The 15,448-nt window shown below is 34.4% G+C and overlaps 4 protein-coding genes across 4 annotated transcripts; 2 read left to right on the forward strand and 2 right to left on the reverse strand.

Moving 5' to 3' along the window:
* Positions 1-233: 233 nt before the first annotated feature.
* On the forward strand, positions 234-5,635 carry LOC123312931 (RRP12-like protein). Its single transcript, XM_044897523.1, has 14 exons — positions 234-522; positions 585-901; positions 956-1,264; positions 1,351-1,596; positions 1,772-2,001; positions 2,057-2,333; positions 2,394-2,813; positions 2,895-3,131; positions 3,209-4,269; positions 4,375-4,526; positions 4,586-4,747; positions 4,809-4,929; positions 5,157-5,267; positions 5,448-5,635. The coding sequence occupies exons 1-14, from the start codon at positions 387-389 to the stop codon at positions 5,482-5,484; spliced, it is 3,816 nt and encodes a 1,271-aa protein (XP_044753458.1). The 5' UTR covers positions 234-386; the 3' UTR covers positions 5,485-5,635.
* On the reverse strand, positions 5,625-8,017 carry LOC123312932 (ADP-ribosylation factor-like protein 8B). Its single transcript, XM_044897524.1, has 4 exons — positions 7,789-8,017; positions 7,562-7,716; positions 7,340-7,501; positions 5,625-7,285 (listed from the first exon to the last, which is right to left on the reverse strand). The coding sequence occupies exons 1-4, from the start codon at positions 7,909-7,911 to the stop codon at positions 7,165-7,167; spliced, it is 561 nt and encodes a 186-aa protein (XP_044753459.1). The 5' UTR covers positions 7,912-8,017; the 3' UTR covers positions 5,625-7,164.
* Positions 8,018-9,204: 1,187 nt separating this feature from the next.
* LOC123313765 (mutS protein homolog 5-like) lies at positions 9,205-13,543 on the reverse strand. Its single transcript, XM_044898772.1, has 12 exons — positions 13,212-13,543; positions 12,936-13,158; positions 12,470-12,695; positions 12,245-12,418; positions 12,051-12,189; positions 11,938-12,000; positions 11,523-11,724; positions 11,276-11,466; positions 11,181-11,226; positions 10,854-10,992; positions 10,041-10,404; positions 9,205-9,717 (listed from the first exon to the last, which is right to left on the reverse strand). The coding sequence occupies exons 1-12, from the start codon at positions 13,377-13,379 to the stop codon at positions 9,301-9,303; spliced, it is 2,352 nt and encodes a 783-aa protein (XP_044754707.1). The 5' UTR covers positions 13,380-13,543; the 3' UTR covers positions 9,205-9,300.
* Positions 13,544-13,924: 381 nt separating this feature from the next.
* Positions 13,925-14,663, forward strand: LOC123313433 (splicing factor 3B subunit 6). Its single transcript, XM_044898318.1, has 2 exons — positions 13,925-14,044; positions 14,102-14,663. The coding sequence occupies exons 1-2, from the start codon at positions 14,015-14,017 to the stop codon at positions 14,435-14,437; spliced, it is 366 nt and encodes a 121-aa protein (XP_044754253.1). The 5' UTR covers positions 13,925-14,014; the 3' UTR covers positions 14,438-14,663.
* Positions 14,664-15,448: the final 785 nt, after the last annotated feature.

The raw sequence follows: 15,448 nt of genomic DNA on the forward strand, positions 1-15,448 counted from the left end.
GGTTCAAGAGGTTAGCTCAGTAAAAAAAAGTTCTTTATAAAAAATTTATATATAAAATCCGATTGAGTATTGGAATGACCAAGATCTGCTTAGCACATTGAACTCTAAAAGAGTTCAATGGCTTAGCAGCAGGCTCATTCGGTTGATCTGGAAATTTGGCTGAATGGCCTTAGTAGTCGTGGACATAATTAAAGGAAGAAGAAGAAGGTTCAGTAATCTGTGGTTCAGTTCACGTTAACCTAGCTTTAAAACGTGTTTGTCTTTAAAGTAAAATAATATAATCCATAGTTGATATATCTGCTGATTTTGTGCCTTTGTGTTTTTTTGAATTATTATATCCTGTTGTTACTAAGATATTTGTCTTGTGCCTTAATTAAAGGAACGTAATGGCGAAGTTTCGAACTAAATTGAAGGGTAGCAGCAAAGGCAAAAGATGGGCAAAAGGAATGAGTTCGAGTTCCAATCCAACAACACGTAAATTTCGGGATAATGCAAAACCTCTGTGTTTCCAGAGAAAAACAGGTTAGCCCTTCTCCATTTAAATAATATAAGAATATAACAAAAACCATTCATTTGAATTTTAGGTCCTAGTAATTTGACAATCGAGGCAATACAGAAACATGATAATGGACTTCTTTCATTGTCTATACCTCCAAAGAATGAGGAAGGAATGGATATGGATGATTCTTACAGTTCTGCAGATTCTTACAGTTCTGCGGATTCATTCGCTTCTGCTTGGTCAGGATGCACTTCTATGTCATTCAATAGGTTCCTCAATGTTTACCGATCAGACTCACAATTACATAAAGAAATGCTGGCAATATTAGCAGCAGCAAGAGAAGTAGCCTTAGAAAATGGAAGTAAAGATGAACCTACTTCTACTGAATATTTTAGCACATTGGTAAACATGATGAAATAATAAAGTACCAACTATTAAGTTTTGTTATTCTTTCAGATGATAACTCTAGAAGAAATTTATAAAAACGAAGATCAAGTACAAGTGGCAGCTGTTCTATCATTATTGAGTATGGGTATCAGAACAGTGCCTGATGTAGTTCTTAAGGTCAACTTGGATGAAATCACACAAAAAATGCTGATAATTTTGAAAGATTATGTAGTTTCAGAGAACAATGTTGTGATTAAATCTATTCTTAATATATTGGGTTATATCTTGAAAATCTTAGAACCTGCAGCTTGGAATTCAAAAATAACTGAGATTTTCAACACACTTTTAGATCCATTCTGCATTCATTCAAAGCCAAAGGTGAGTCATCTTTTTCAGAGTTGAGGATTTTTACAATTATATAATTAAACCTCATACATTTTACATGGTCTATACTTTCATTTTAGTGGAGAAAAGGTGCTCAAAAAGCTGTGACAGCCATTGTACGTGATGGTGGTTTCAAGGATGTTGTTCCAAATATACCAGCAGTTGAAGTTGCTAAATTTTGCGAAAAAACATTCAATGCTGCGTTAGGTCAAAGTGAAGATAATACAGTGCTTTTATCATCATTGAAAAATGGACAAACTACCATATTACATACTTTGGGACTTATGAAAGATGTCATCTGTTATTTCCCCAAGAAGTATATTAAGGTAAATTTAAATTCTATTTAAATTTGATCACATTTAAATGTTATTCAAGCAGTTGATATATTTCTCCATCAGTGTGTAGCGTAAGTATATAGTATACAATAGAATGAAAACCAGTGTGTGATTTTACTCTGTATACTATATTCAAGCAGGTCATTCATTTTTACTTTTTTTTCAGACATCTTGTGAAATCATTCTAAAGCTCATAACTTTGAATTATGAAATTGTAACTTATAATGGCTTCGAAGTTTTGCATTCCTTGTTTTCTGCTCAAAGAGCTGTTATGCCAGCACAACTGAACGGTCAGCTGATAACAGCACTTTATGACTATCAACCTTCTTCTCTAGATGCACAAGCTACTCATGCTTGGCTAACTGTTATGCAAAAAGCACATATCCATTTAGCAGAGTAAGTTTGTTTTCGAAGCAAATCAGTTACAGATTTTATGAAAAATTTTTTTTAGCGTTGATTTGTCACTGGCATGCGAAGCTTTTCCTAAAATATTTTCAAAATTCACACAACTCTGGTCTTCAGAGAACACAAGCATCCAAACAAATATCACATATGGTTTGGAGATCCTTCTTAAAGATGCTGTAGCCTCAGCCTGTGCTACCAAGGAGCTAGTTGAACAGTATAAATCTAAACTGAACAAAGTGTTCAATATAATAGAGAGCTGTCTCAGTTATCAATACCATAATGTATGGCATCATGCTCTTCATGTTATAAGCACCATGTTCGAAGTGAGTATATTATCATTGTTATCTGATATGCATTAATTCTACTGTATTGTTAATTTTAAGGTTGGTGGTGTGAATTGTAAAGAAATGTTCCTAACGACTTTGAATGCACTCACTGAATTGAGGGATTCCTACAAATTCATTTACAATAACGAATTAGAACATGCTGTTGGTTCTGCGATAAGAGCGCTTGGTCCAGAAGTAGTTCTTGAGGTGATTCCCCTCATGAGAGAAAACGGAGATTTGAACATCGACAGGTCTTGGCTGCTGCCAGTGCTCAAGGAAAACGTTAAAAATTCCACTTTGGATTTCTTCACTAAGAATATTTTGTCATTGGCCATGTTCTGTCAAAAGAAATCTCTTCAGATGGCAGCAGCCAATGATAGGATAGGAGCCCACAGCGCAGAATTGTTGTATTTCCAGTTGTGGAGTTTGCTCCCAAGCTTTTGCAATGGCCCAAGTGATATCAAGGAAAGCTTCAAGGTAATGTTCAAATTTTTGTGTTCAATTTCAAAATTTGATGTATAAATTGGTCGAATGGGAGTTAACTCTGTTTTCTTTCAGAGTCTTGCAAGAATTTTAGGAACTGCAATTTCTGATCAGAAAGATTTGAGGTTGCCTGTCTTGACGTCTCTGAGAAGACTGATCAATTTCGCTAAAAATAACGAAGATAAAAGTGATCTTGAGGAAATAGCTAGGTTTGATAAGAATTACTTACCAATTTTGTTCAATATTTACACCACCAAGCCCATAGGTACAGATGAAGAAGGTCATAGGCTTGCTGCTTTAGAAACTCTCAAAGTGAGTACTCAATTTTACTACTTTTATGAATATTGCATTATATTGTTGGTATATTATGATATTACTGATTATTTCAGCTTTTCCTGACAATATCCAAACCGGAATTGAACGAGCAACTATTCAATAATTGCTTGGAACGTCTCAATAGTTCATCAGAAGACCCAGAAGATATGTTCATTAAAGAAAGTATTCTAGATTTGATACGAGCCCTGGTACCATATCTGTCCATTCAAAACCTAGAGATTCTATACAATCAGACTGTGAAAAATCTGCCTAGTATTCAAAATCGAAAAGAGCAGAAAAAAGCATACAGAATTTTTGAGGAAATTTGCGCCAACGAAGCGGAAAATTGCAAAGCGTTTTTGAAGAAACATAGGAAAGAAATGCAGAGATTGCTCAAGGCCTCTATGGAGACGGCTGCTGTTTCTAGCAAAGGGGCCAGGTTGAGGTGTTTCCACTATCTGCTGAAGGCTCAGCCGCAGTTGGATCATGACAGCAAGTTGATAAAGACCGTGATGCCCGAAGTCATCCTAGGCTGCAAAGATATCAATGAAAAATCTCGCGCAACTGCTTACCAAGTACTTCACACAATTGGCGAACAATTGATTTACCAAGATAATATCGAAGAATTTATGACCCTTCTCGCAGCCGGTTTAGGAGGAACCACCCAGATGATCAGCTGTACCATACTGGCCTTGGCTTCAATTTTACACGAGTTCTCTGGGTCCATTGGACAAGAAAATATCAAAAAATTGCTCGACGGCGTTTTGACGCTGCTGGCATCGCCTACAAGAGAAATAGTCGGCTCCTGCTTCGCCTTTTTGAAAACATATGTTAAAACTCTGCCGACTCCTATAGTGGGCTGTTCCTTACCATCCATAATGAAATCCTTGAGTACAATGACAGAAGATTGTAAACGTCACTTTAGGCTGAAGATACGAGACATGGTTGTTGTGCTAGTGAGGAAGTTCGGAGCTGATGGGATTTCCCCTTATGTTCCCCAAGAGGACACTGTGATGTTCAAAAGGCTGAGAAATTTGAGGAAGAAGGAGGCTAGAAAGAAACGTGGGGCAGTGAACAATAATGAATCAAACGATGAAGAAGAGGACGAATTTATGGTGAACACCAAACATAAGAGGTAAGCTTGGAATTATCGCATGAATAAGCTGGGTGAATTTCATTTCATATAACGACAGGTTCAAAGTTAATTTCGTTGTCATAATCCTTATAATTGTTTTTCCAGTGTCGAAGAAATTCTGGCAGATTCAGATTCCGACGATATGGATACGGAAGAACCTGTATCGAAAAAAATCAGGAAGAATGACAAATATATCCAAGAGGATCCAGATTCAATTGTTGATTTCGCTGATCCCACTGTGATTAGCAAAGTTACAGGTGGGTGTTTCGATGGTTATCACTCGATACAGATTTGTAACATAATCTTCTCTTTGCAGCTGCTAGACCAAGTCAAAAAGGCGTTTCACAGGAAGTGGCCAAAGACAAGAATAGAGGGTTCAAAACTGGATCTGATGGACGGTTGGTGATAAAGGACGATTCGTCAGATAGTGAGACTGATGAAACGAAGAAGAAAATTAGTTTTGACGACTCTGCGTCAGGTATTACCGCTTCTTCAATTTTGATAGTGATATCATACCAATAATTTTCTATTTATTATAGACGACGAGAGTGTGGTGACAAGACCATTAACCACCAGAAAAAGGAAACTTTCAGATGTTGCCAGTGTGGCGAGTGGCCATAGTGGGACGAAATATAGACCTGGTGGTAAAGGTATTCATAGGTGAGTTATTGAAATGTATAATTTGAGTGTTAAATTTCAAATTCAACAAATCTGAATGTCGATTTTCATTATTCAACTAGCTGCGCCCGCGGAAATTCTCGTCAAAACTTGTTTTTATAAAAAAAATCAGATATTCGAAAATTAGACTTATTCCCATTTTATTCGTTATTATAGATTAAATTATCTGATTTTCTTCCATGGCTGGAATTAACATGTTTATCTTTCAGATCTGTGGATACAGCTTCTGATAAAAAGAAATCAAAGGGGGATAAAAAGAAAAAAGGCGAAGTTGAGCCTTATGAGTATCTACCTTTAAAAAGATCTTCATGTAATAAAAGGTAAGGATTATCTTACATCTGGTTTGTATTCTAGAAAGTTACCTACTGAATTCATTGACTAAACATTTTCAATGGGTTATTTTCTGACCTGAATTTTCAGTTTGTTTCAAAAATTATCTCTAATATATTAATCAGTAACAATGGAAACAAATTAATGAACTCGATAATATTTTTTTCCAGGAATAAGAATAAGAACAAGACGAACTACTTCTTGTAAAGGCTCATAATAACAAAAGGGGTTTCAGAATAATGGAACATATTCAAACATAGTTTCAATCTATAATATAAGATAAATTGTTAAATTATTTTGTTGCTATATATTAATTTGTGTGTAGTAAGTTATAAAATAAAAACGAATAATATTCTTATCTCTTTATTTTTTCAGATCTAAAAATTAACCTTACAAAGTATATTGAAATTGTTCAATAGTTATTACATAATTTAGACCATCACAAATCTGTTGATTTTGAAGAAAAAGTGCTTTTCAATTAAAATAATTTTATCCACAGCAGTTCAGATCTATTTGCACCATTATAAGTTACAGTGAACATGCTTATGTTGGGTTTTCTAGAAAGAAGTCGGAATTAAATTGATATTTATCAAGAAATGCTGTTTGAAAGTCACAAAAGCATATCCTGCAAACCAAATCATAAAAGTGATAGTTGTGTGATATAATTTTTTTGGCCACACGCCCGAAGATAAAGACTATCAAATAATAACAAAATCAGTAACACAAATAAATAGTATCCAATTTGTAATCTCTTGACCTTAATCTACAATATACAACTTATCCAATAACTATCAATTATATTTTAGCAGGTGATTACATCTATGAAGATTTAATTGATTTCTATTTTTATTTCAAAACTGTTTCGAATTTATGTTAATCGTAAAGATCACAATTTTCAGTCATGGGTTGACATGCATTGAATACCTTGTTGTTGAATTTGGCCAGCTGGAAAATATGGCCATAGGTACAACTTTATGTCTGGATCCTCTCTAATTCCAAAATGAGTATTCTGTTTCAGGACAATTTGAATGATTCGCACTTACTACCATCACTCAAATTGAAATTTCTATTAGATAGAATGGCAAGACCTAAATGTAAAGTATAAAAAAGCTTTTGGGGTTGTTATTATGTGTATTTTATAATCAGCCGAATGAAATCTGAAATTTCACCACTCTCTCAAGGGCACAACAATTTTTGAAACAAAATCTAAAATGCTGTTGCTGTGTCTTCTTTGTAAAGCTAAAAAAATAACCAAATAAAAGTATCACTCCAAGTACTATTGCTCACACTTGAAAACTGATAAGTAAATGGTCCACTCTCACTTTGAAATATAAAATAGAAATTTAGCAGATAATATCAAAGTAATCACATTTTTTCAACATACTCAAAATGATTGATGGAAAGATTTGGTGAACAGCCCTATAATATATGCTCAAATTAAGTAGCAGCATATAAAATAAAAATTTTCAGTAAATGGTTGAAATTTGATTAATTGTGAAAATAAAAATCTCACATCTGCAAACCTGATAGCTAAGGAAATCAAATACTGGGCATAAGTTGACATAATCAATAAATGAATTACTATACTGCAATGAGTCACCAAATTCTCACATTCAACATATTCAAGATTTTAAGTCCTTAAATTAGAATTAATCATCATTAACCCAGACATTAGGGTTTGGTTGTTAATTTTTATCAGTCAATCTGGTAAATAAGAGTTAAGGTTAATAACTTTCCTTCATACCCTACAATCCTATCAAATGAAGAACAATTTAAAATATCTTATCAGTTCATAATGGAAGAAAAGTTTGAACCTTTTGAAAAAATAGCAAGATAAAACATGATTACTAAGATACATATTGATTTTCAAATTGTTCTTCACTCATCCTAGTGCATACCAGATTTGGAATGTGCGATGAGCCATTGAAGAGTGATATCTATGTTATCCTTTTCCTTACAAGAGATAGAGTAGCAGCAAATTTCACGATCTTGTATGGCAGACAAATTCCTAAAAATTACATATAAATAAACAAAATAATATGGACATTTTGTATATACTTACATTCTTTCAATAAGGCCATTCTCATCTAAAGCATTTGGTTTGTCCCTTTTATTACCTAAGACTAACACAGGAATTCCAGCTAATTGGGGCTTATCCAATAAACTATGAAGTTCATTTCTTGATGCTTCAATCTTATCAGGATCAGCTGCATCGACCATGTACCTGAAAAACCAAACCCAAATTCACACTCTATCAAAAAGTTAAAAATAAGGTGAAATTTACACGATAGCATTGACTCCTCTGCAGTATCTTTCCCACATTGATCTGAATCGAGGTTGACCACCAATATCCCAAACTTTGATTGTCACATTTCCTTTAGTGATTTTCCTCATATTGAAACCCACAGTAGGAATCATATCTTCACTGAATTGACCGGACTAAAAAAAAATTATAATAAATCAATAAATCATTAGTCAGAACGATAAAACTTAGCAGACATTTCAACTTACAGCAATAACATTCACAAAGGTGGTTTTTCCTGAATATTGTAAGCCGACAAGAGTTAATTCCATTTCCTCCTTCCAGAAGAGACTTCTGAACCAATCCAATAATCTATTCATAAGGGCTAACATTTTGGTTTGTCTTTAAAAAAGTTGGGAAAATGCAAACTGGATATTTAGTGGAAAATTTATACAATAATCAACAACCCAGCCCGATTGACTTAAGGAATGACATTTGACAAGCCATGACAATCAGCAAACATAGAAATTTCTATCTAGTTTTTGATTTTATCAAAGAGTTACTCTGTTACTCTCTGATTCTATAGGCGAATCCAACTACCGATGAGGGCGCTGCGACTTGTCAACAAACATGGCGGAAAATGAGTAATCATCGTGAAAACTCTATTGTGAAAGCAATGTTATCGTAGATTTTATTCGATTATAGAGATATTTGTAAAGGTAGTGAATAATTATGGGATTATTGATTGTGCTCGGGTTCCTCCAGAACTTTCCTGAACATGTTGGTGTCGTTTGATGGAAGATTTTACAAGAACTTATATCCAGAAGATTTCATTCTATCATCACACCCACATGAATTATGTAATTTGTGGAAATAAATGAATGTAAATATTTGAGATAATTTATTTGGATGAAAACATATTATGCAGTTCAAAATGCCAACACAGAAATTATTTTCCAGTAATTACAACCAACTCAACAAGACCGCCTGAAAATTAATTCTACAGTTGTAATTTCATTAATGAAATTTGAAATTCTTGTCGAACGGTTTAATTATTGATCACTTTCAACTGCTTGCAAAATTCCAAGTCAAATCACTACTTTTCATTTAAAATGTTCCCAACGTATCATCCCTTGAAGATTGCAAGTCCAGTAATGCATGTACAACTTCAGGTATGTCAGAAATTTAATCTCATATACTTTCTTCTGCTCAGGTTTCTCGGCACTATTGAAATCATGGAAATGAAAATTCGCATTGCCTTTCTTAATCGTCCAACACTAGAAAATTCATCTAGAACAAAGATATCTCCTAACCTAAAATTATAGTGAAAATTGGTAAATAGTTTCTCAACTGAATGACACTGATATAAATACTCACTAAATTATTTTAATACCTATTTTTCTAGTCAGACATCCAAAAAGTTTTGTGAATATAGTTCACTGGTAACCGAATATGTTATGAAAATATCTAACCCAAAGAAGTAAAACACAAGTTATTACTCACTTTCTAGGTTTGTGATTTGGCCGCTAGGCGGCGTTTAGATTTTTGGATTCGCCAATTCGGGGACAAACTAGTTAATCTATGTTCCGGACTTCCAAAATCTCTATGAAGCAACTCGAAAGCAACTATTTTTCCATAGATATATTCCAAAATATATTATGAACATTTTTTTTAATTAACTGCGTTTATTCCAAAAAACCATAATTGATGAAGTGATGAGTAGAAACAAAAAGACAACAAAGAAATGTTTTCTTTTACTACAATTGATCGGGATCACGAGGTTAGCAAGGATGATTTCTCAGCATTAAAGGTTTAATAGTAGAACCATTTTTCAAAGCATCGAAAATTTCTCTCGCTCTCCGTATTATGCGGGGATCCAAACCAACTTCTTCAGCTATATCAAATGCGAAGCTTTCCGAAACGCCGCTCTCGAGTTTGTAAAGCAGCACCATCGGTTCTTCTGCGTTACGAGTGTAACCCATCTTTTGGTACTCCAAAAGTGGCGATTCCGACAGATATTTCATGACTTGTTGATAATGCGTGGAGACTAAGATATGGCAACAGTTTTCATTCTCTTTGAGAAATTTTCGGAGAACACCCACCATCAGAATTAACCCATCATCATCGGAAGTACCTTTTCCAAATTCGTCCATTATCACCAAAGAAGACGGTGTCGCGTTGTAGATCGCCTGAGTTATCTGGAAAATATGAAAAAATATGCGCTGTGTATTTCATCGTGGTCTCGCTATCATTCATCCCCCACAAACTGCAGCTTATTTTATCCTTCTTATACGTCTATGGTTATATCTCTCATAGACCTGCTACCTCATAGAGAAAGTCTCTGACCTACCTATATAACACTATTCTGTATAATCTGTGATCTCAAACAAAAAAACAAAGTTTTATTTTATTATTCTTTCCTTCATCTAACTATATGTCTGAGAAAATCATACTTATGACAAAATAAGCTTTCATGGACTGACTGAGGGACGATTTGATTAATTCGAAGAAAAGAAATCACCTGTGTTACATCAATCATAAACGCCGACAGTCTGACAGATACGGATTCCGTGGCGGTCCTGAAATGCAAACTGTGGGTTACCCCTATGTTGGCCTTTTTGGCCGGCACGTAAGATCCCACGTGCGCCAGATAAGTGATGATTCCAATTTGCTTCAAATAAATGCTTTTTCCACTTCCGTTCGGACCAGTTATTATCTTAACGTGGCTGTGTTTCCCTCCCGAATAGAAATTGTTAGGCACGAAACCGGCAAACATCTCCTCCATCAATGGATGCCTCCCGTCTTCTATTTCGTGAACCCTATCGTCGTTCAAAGTTGGTTTCACGAAGTTTTTTTCTGCAGCAACTCTAGCCATCGCTATAAGACTGCAAACATCCCACAAAGATAGACTTGTATAGAAACCTACTTCAGTCGAACTAGTAAACTCAGATAACAAAAGAAAAAAGTGAAATGATGAAATTTGTCTTAGAGCACATAAAATAAATAATAGCCAATCTCAAAAATGGAATTTATTTGAAATTGCCCGCGGTAAGATATATTAATTTCGTCACGCAAACAAAGCCATCCCATTGGCTAACAGAAATCAGCTGGCGTTTCTTCAAATGTCATTGTCACTAACTAATTTTCCCGATGACAGCTGATCATAGAATTTTTTGTGTAACGTTTTTGCCAGAAAATTCTTTATCCTGAATTTTAACTGCAAATGTATCTTCCGAATTTGAGAAAAAACAATTAAATGAAAATTTTAATCAATTATGTCGAGGGCACTTTTCTTCCCTTTTATTTAAAATGAAACAGAGCTGCAGGCGGTTACCTGTCAATAAGTGAAATGAATTTCAAAGGTTCCCTTATATCCTTGTTGTATTTCAGGACAAAACCGGACAGCCTTTGAATAATCCTATTTTCGTGTGCCACAATTTCTGCGTTTATATCTCCTAGGCCTTTGTCTAACTCTGAAAGAAATATAATGAGATTGTGTTCGGGACTGCATCATTTCCTTTATGCGTGATAAGGGTCATGTACGCTGAATGTTTTCCACCTGTTTTCATGTGAATTATGGAGTGGATTTATCGTGCTATACTACAGGAGATTAAAAAAACTCTATCTCTTATCGAAATCGAAAATATGCGACAATACTCACCCACGCAGAGTGGACTCTTGTAGTGGATAGAGCCGCCAACTGTGAACTGAAATGATTTTCAGGATTGGTGATTACTAAAATTCATTTAATCTCACCATAAACTTGTAGCCGATTGTGCCAAGTTCTTCAGGATTACAATTAGGTTCCCATTCTTTGACTGCTACTAGATGCCCCATCTCTGGAAGGTAAACCACCGCACATTCTGTGAGAAAATCTGGCAATTCCTCCACAGCTATTCTAGCAGCTGCTGTCACATGCTTGGCTATATCTTGACGTTGCAGTTTTTCTGAAATGGAATCAGTAATCCACAAAACCAAGAAAATTGATGTTTCTTGAACTTACTAGCATCTAGATCAGCATCGATACCAAACTTTATTATAGGCCTTCCTGCCTTGAATTTCGTTGAAAAATCGAAAGCACTCTGAATAGACTGGTGCAATCCAATGAGTTCGGAACTTATTGCGTTATTTAGGTCGGTCAAAAGTTTACATTTGCTTCTCAGAGGACCGCTGAGCTCATTTATCAAAATCGTATGGTATATTGTCTGAAAATTGATCACAGTATGTATTATTGTTAATTTTTGAGAAGCGCTGGTCTAGTAATTGAAGAGATCTCTGTCGTGCCATAATCTCCGCGACTTTGACCAGACAAATCTTTAGGTGTGTACAACGCTTTACAAATATATAGGATGTTTTTGAATGTCAGTATTTTTTCAAAGAAGGATATTTCGATTAAGTGATTGGGTGTGTTTGTTTACTTTGTTCAAGTTCTGCCAGCTGCCACTTTTTGCTTTGGAGTTTCCAATTTCTTGCAGAATTAGCTGAAAACGAATTGATACAATAAAATTCAAAACATGAAATGGAAGCTCACGTTCACTTCAACGAGGTTCTTAATGTTATCTTGTATACTCTCGATGAATTCTTTATGACACGGCTGTAGTGCGAATTGGATGAAATCTAGCCTTTTATTCAGCTCCTCTTTATCGAAAATCGGATTTAAGAGAAGATTCCTAAAAAATATTTTCATCCGATATTATAATAAATTAATTTTATCTGAAATTATACCTCAAATGAAGTTGACCCATTCTAGACTTGCAGTGCGACGAATATAATTTATAAATGCTCAATCCTTCTCTACTATTCGATTGCACACCTCTTTTGAAACCAGCTTCATGTGGTTTTTGATTGAATATTTGAAGAGCATTGAAACTAGTCCAATCAATAAGCACATGATTTTTTCTACGAGAAGAATTTTCAGAAACGAACACCAGCAAGATATTCAAAGTTTACATGGTTACTTGGTATATGTAAAGTATTTGCAGTTCTTTATCCGGTGAGAAAAATGCCCAGTTTTTATCTAGATATTTTATCAGGGCCCCAGCAGCGTATATGGACATTTTACAGTCGAAATTGATGAGGGACTGAATGTACATTTCTTTCAAAATGTCACTCGTTCCTTCTCCTGGGAAAGAAGCTATTTCTACTTGTTGCAATATTGCCTTGCATATTTCATAAGCTGAGAAGGGAAAAATTCATTGGATAATGCGAGAACAGTAACATGAATGGTAATGCTTAGAAAACAAAAGAATTATTCAAGTGTCGTTGTTCAAAAAAATTTGGTGGAAGCGCTTTGTATCTTGCTTACCCCTTGAGGCTAGCCCGACCTTTATCTGTCATAGAAAATCTGACAATTTTTCTTGATGATTTTTCCAATGTTACTAAGAGATGAAATTACAAATAATTAAACAAGACTTACGGTATTCTTTCATGGACAATATATAGAAATTGGGGGGAAGACTCCTTATGTCCGATGTTGTTGTATTTGGAGCTTGATCGTTAATTGTATCAATCAGTGATTTAACGAACGCATCGGTAGAAGATCCAATACATATGGTGTATTTAGGTGAAACTTCTTGAAATATACGTTTGAGAATTGAAAAATGAGGACTGACATCGATGTATTCTTCATAAACGTAAAACTGAGAAAAGTACTTCAAATAGAAAAAATCTGAGGATATTTGAATATACTCACCAAACTATCGCTTAAACTATAATATGCTGCTCCTAATTTGTTGCTTTTCCAAAGAATGCACATGATATGTACTTTTTCATCAAATTCATTCCGGTTTTCATTCGATGAACTTGTTTCGATTCTATTGGAATCAGTTCCTTTTAACTGAAAGATGTGTTCAAGATCCATTATGAAATAAAAACACCAGGTGAGAATGTTTCAGTGAAAATTTTTGCTTATTATTTATTGAAATCTGTGCTCTGAATCGACAGCATTGATGAAATCTTTTGTTTTTTGAGAAAAATTTGAGCAAGACTTATTTGAAAATTACATAGCTCGTTTTTATCTGTTAAATGAGATATAGAGTCGAAGTTGTAACTAACTCTTCAATCTTTCGACAATAATTATACAATGTCCGATCATATAATATAATTTGAAATATTTACCAATAGCTATGATGTCGCCCTCTAGCGGGAAAAAACTGAAACTTTACCAAGAAATAACATGAAGGCAGCCGTCTAATATCAAAAACTCTAATTTCCCTTTTTTTAAATTTCATTTCCATATTTCGAAAATCCGCATGAATTTAAGGGTTAAATTTCTCCATAGGTCAATCTTTGAAGACAAAATCTTTGATTACAACTCTTTGTGGACAGCTAAAAGAAGGAAAAGATGAGAATACCTTTGTTCTGTGACTGCTTCCAAGAGTCAGGTTAAATTTCGCATGACATTTTGTCGTGATTTTGTCATTAAACAAATCGTTCGTTACGTTTGTTTGTTTTTCTACTTCGTTTATTGTGCTAAAGAGATTCGAATACCTCAAAATGGCTTTGGCTATGCAAAGGAAAGCAAACGTAAGTAGTTTCCTGCTATCTGGTGAATTTGTATTTTTTATTTTACTTTATTCGTAGGTACGTTTACCCCCAGAAATCAACAGGATACTCTATATTAGGAATTTACCTTACAAGATAACTGCTGAAGAAATGTATGACATATTTGGAAAATACGGAGCCATAAGACAAATAAGAGTGGGAAACACACCTGAAACTCGTGGAACAGCTTTCGTTGTTTATGAAGACATTTTCGATGCCAAAAATGCCTGTGATCATCTATCCGGATTCAATGTTTGTAATCGTTATCTTGTTGTGCTGTACTATCAAGCCAGCAAAGCTTTCAAGAAAACTGATATTGAGAAGAAACAGGAAGAAATTGATAAAATGAAAACCAAATATGGAATCAATACATAAACCTTATGTATGACTGATCTAAGAAATGTATATAAACAGCGGAGTATTTCTTGTTTGGACGTACTCGCACAAACTAATCAAGATGTACTCATTAAGGAATCCTTCATATTCTTACTGATTGTTGTTATCAAATTTTCCCGAGTATGAATGATCATTTATGTAGTATTGAAGTGTATTTTTGGAATTATATTCTAAAAGAGGAAAATAAATGACTGTGGAAAAATTAGTTCTCAATTTCATTTCGCTCACATCCTAAGATGAATAATGGGTCTGTTCCGATATTGCTGGTTTTACTGGCCAGTAATCGAATAACAATAGAATTCGAACGACTGGGCCAATAGGCATCTTCTCTGAAATACTGACAGTACTGTTCAGGAATATCGGAACAGGTGGAATAACTAAATGTATGGGGATTCAAAGTTTTGGTCATTATCCATATTTAAAAAAAATTCAAAAGAGTGACATTGAAAAAAAATAGACTGAAATCGAGGAAATGGTAGCAAATATAGATTTAATTAATCCTATATCTCTCGTTTAGATATACATTTTCAAAATTTCAATCTGTGATATCTCCTGTTAAATTTTTTTGATCTGATTGAAACCTTCTAGTAAATTATCAGTATTCATAAGGCTTTCCTAAGAATATTTGAGGGGTCAGATCCCCTGTAAAACGTATTGGAATCTCTCTATGAAAATAATGCTAGGACTGTCCTAGGATATGGAAAGTATAGTATAATATAGTTGTTTCGAGGATTCCCAAAAACAAAAAAGGTTATGATTCAATGCTCAACTTAAATGTTACTCTAGAGGGCCTTCTCTAACAAACTGAAAATTCGATTTCTGGGTTTTTGGTTTTGAAACAAGCTGAATCCAGTGCACCTAAAATCAAGTGTCTACCTCTCTTCGTTAACATTGTCGACGTCTCTATGGCAGTAGATATTAGGTACTATATTCATTTGGAAAATTTCGAACTTTTGGGTTGAAAATGAGCAAGGGGTTGGACAACATTGA

The sequence above is a fragment of the Coccinella septempunctata genome, chromosome 5 (genome assembly GCF_907165205.1).
Source record: "Coccinella septempunctata chromosome 5, icCocSept1.1, whole genome shotgun sequence".
Classification (NCBI taxonomy): domain Eukaryota; kingdom Metazoa; phylum Arthropoda; class Insecta; order Coleoptera; family Coccinellidae; genus Coccinella; species Coccinella septempunctata.

Bases quoted from the DNA above. Each gene is read 5' to 3' on its own strand.
- LOC123313765 (XM_044898772.1), bottom strand. From the start codon at position 13,379: ATGGATCTTGAACACATCTTTCAGTTAAAAGGAACTGATTCCAATAGA. The intron at 12,190-12,244 runs GTATAATTTCAG...AATATTTTTTAG, and splicing joins ATGGGTCAACTTCATTTGAG to GAATCTTCTCTTAAATCCGA. The intron at 10,993-11,180 runs GTGAGTATTGTC...TATTTCTTTCAG, and splicing joins CAAGAGTCCACTCTGCGTGG to AGTTAGACAAAGGCCTAGGA.
- LOC123313433 (XM_044898318.1), top strand. From the start codon at position 14,015: ATGGCTTTGGCTATGCAAAGGAAAGCAAAC. The intron at 14,045-14,101 runs GTAAGTAGTTTC...CTTTATTCGTAG, and splicing joins CTATGCAAAGGAAAGCAAAC to GTACGTTTACCCCCAGAAAT.
- LOC123312932 (XM_044897524.1), bottom strand. From the start codon at position 7,911: ATGTTAGCCCTTATGAATAGATTATTGGATTGGTTCAGAAGTCTCTTC. The intron at 7,717-7,788 runs GTAAGTTGAAAT...ATTTTTTTTTAG, and splicing joins CCTTTGTGAATGTTATTGCT to TCCGGTCAATTCAGTGAAGA. The intron at 7,502-7,561 runs GTAAATTTCACC...TTGGTTTTTCAG, and splicing joins AGAGGAGTCAATGCTATCGT to GTACATGGTCGATGCAGCTG.
- LOC123312931 (XM_044897523.1), top strand. From the start codon at position 387: ATGGCGAAGTTTCGAACTAAATTGAAGGGTAGCAGCAAAGGCAAAAGA. The intron at 902-955 runs GTAAACATGATG...TTATTCTTTCAG, and splicing joins CTGAATATTTTAGCACATTG to ATGATAACTCTAGAAGAAAT. The intron at 4,270-4,374 runs GTAAGCTTGGAA...TTGTTTTTCCAG, and splicing joins GTGAACACCAAACATAAGAG to TGTCGAAGAAATTCTGGCAG.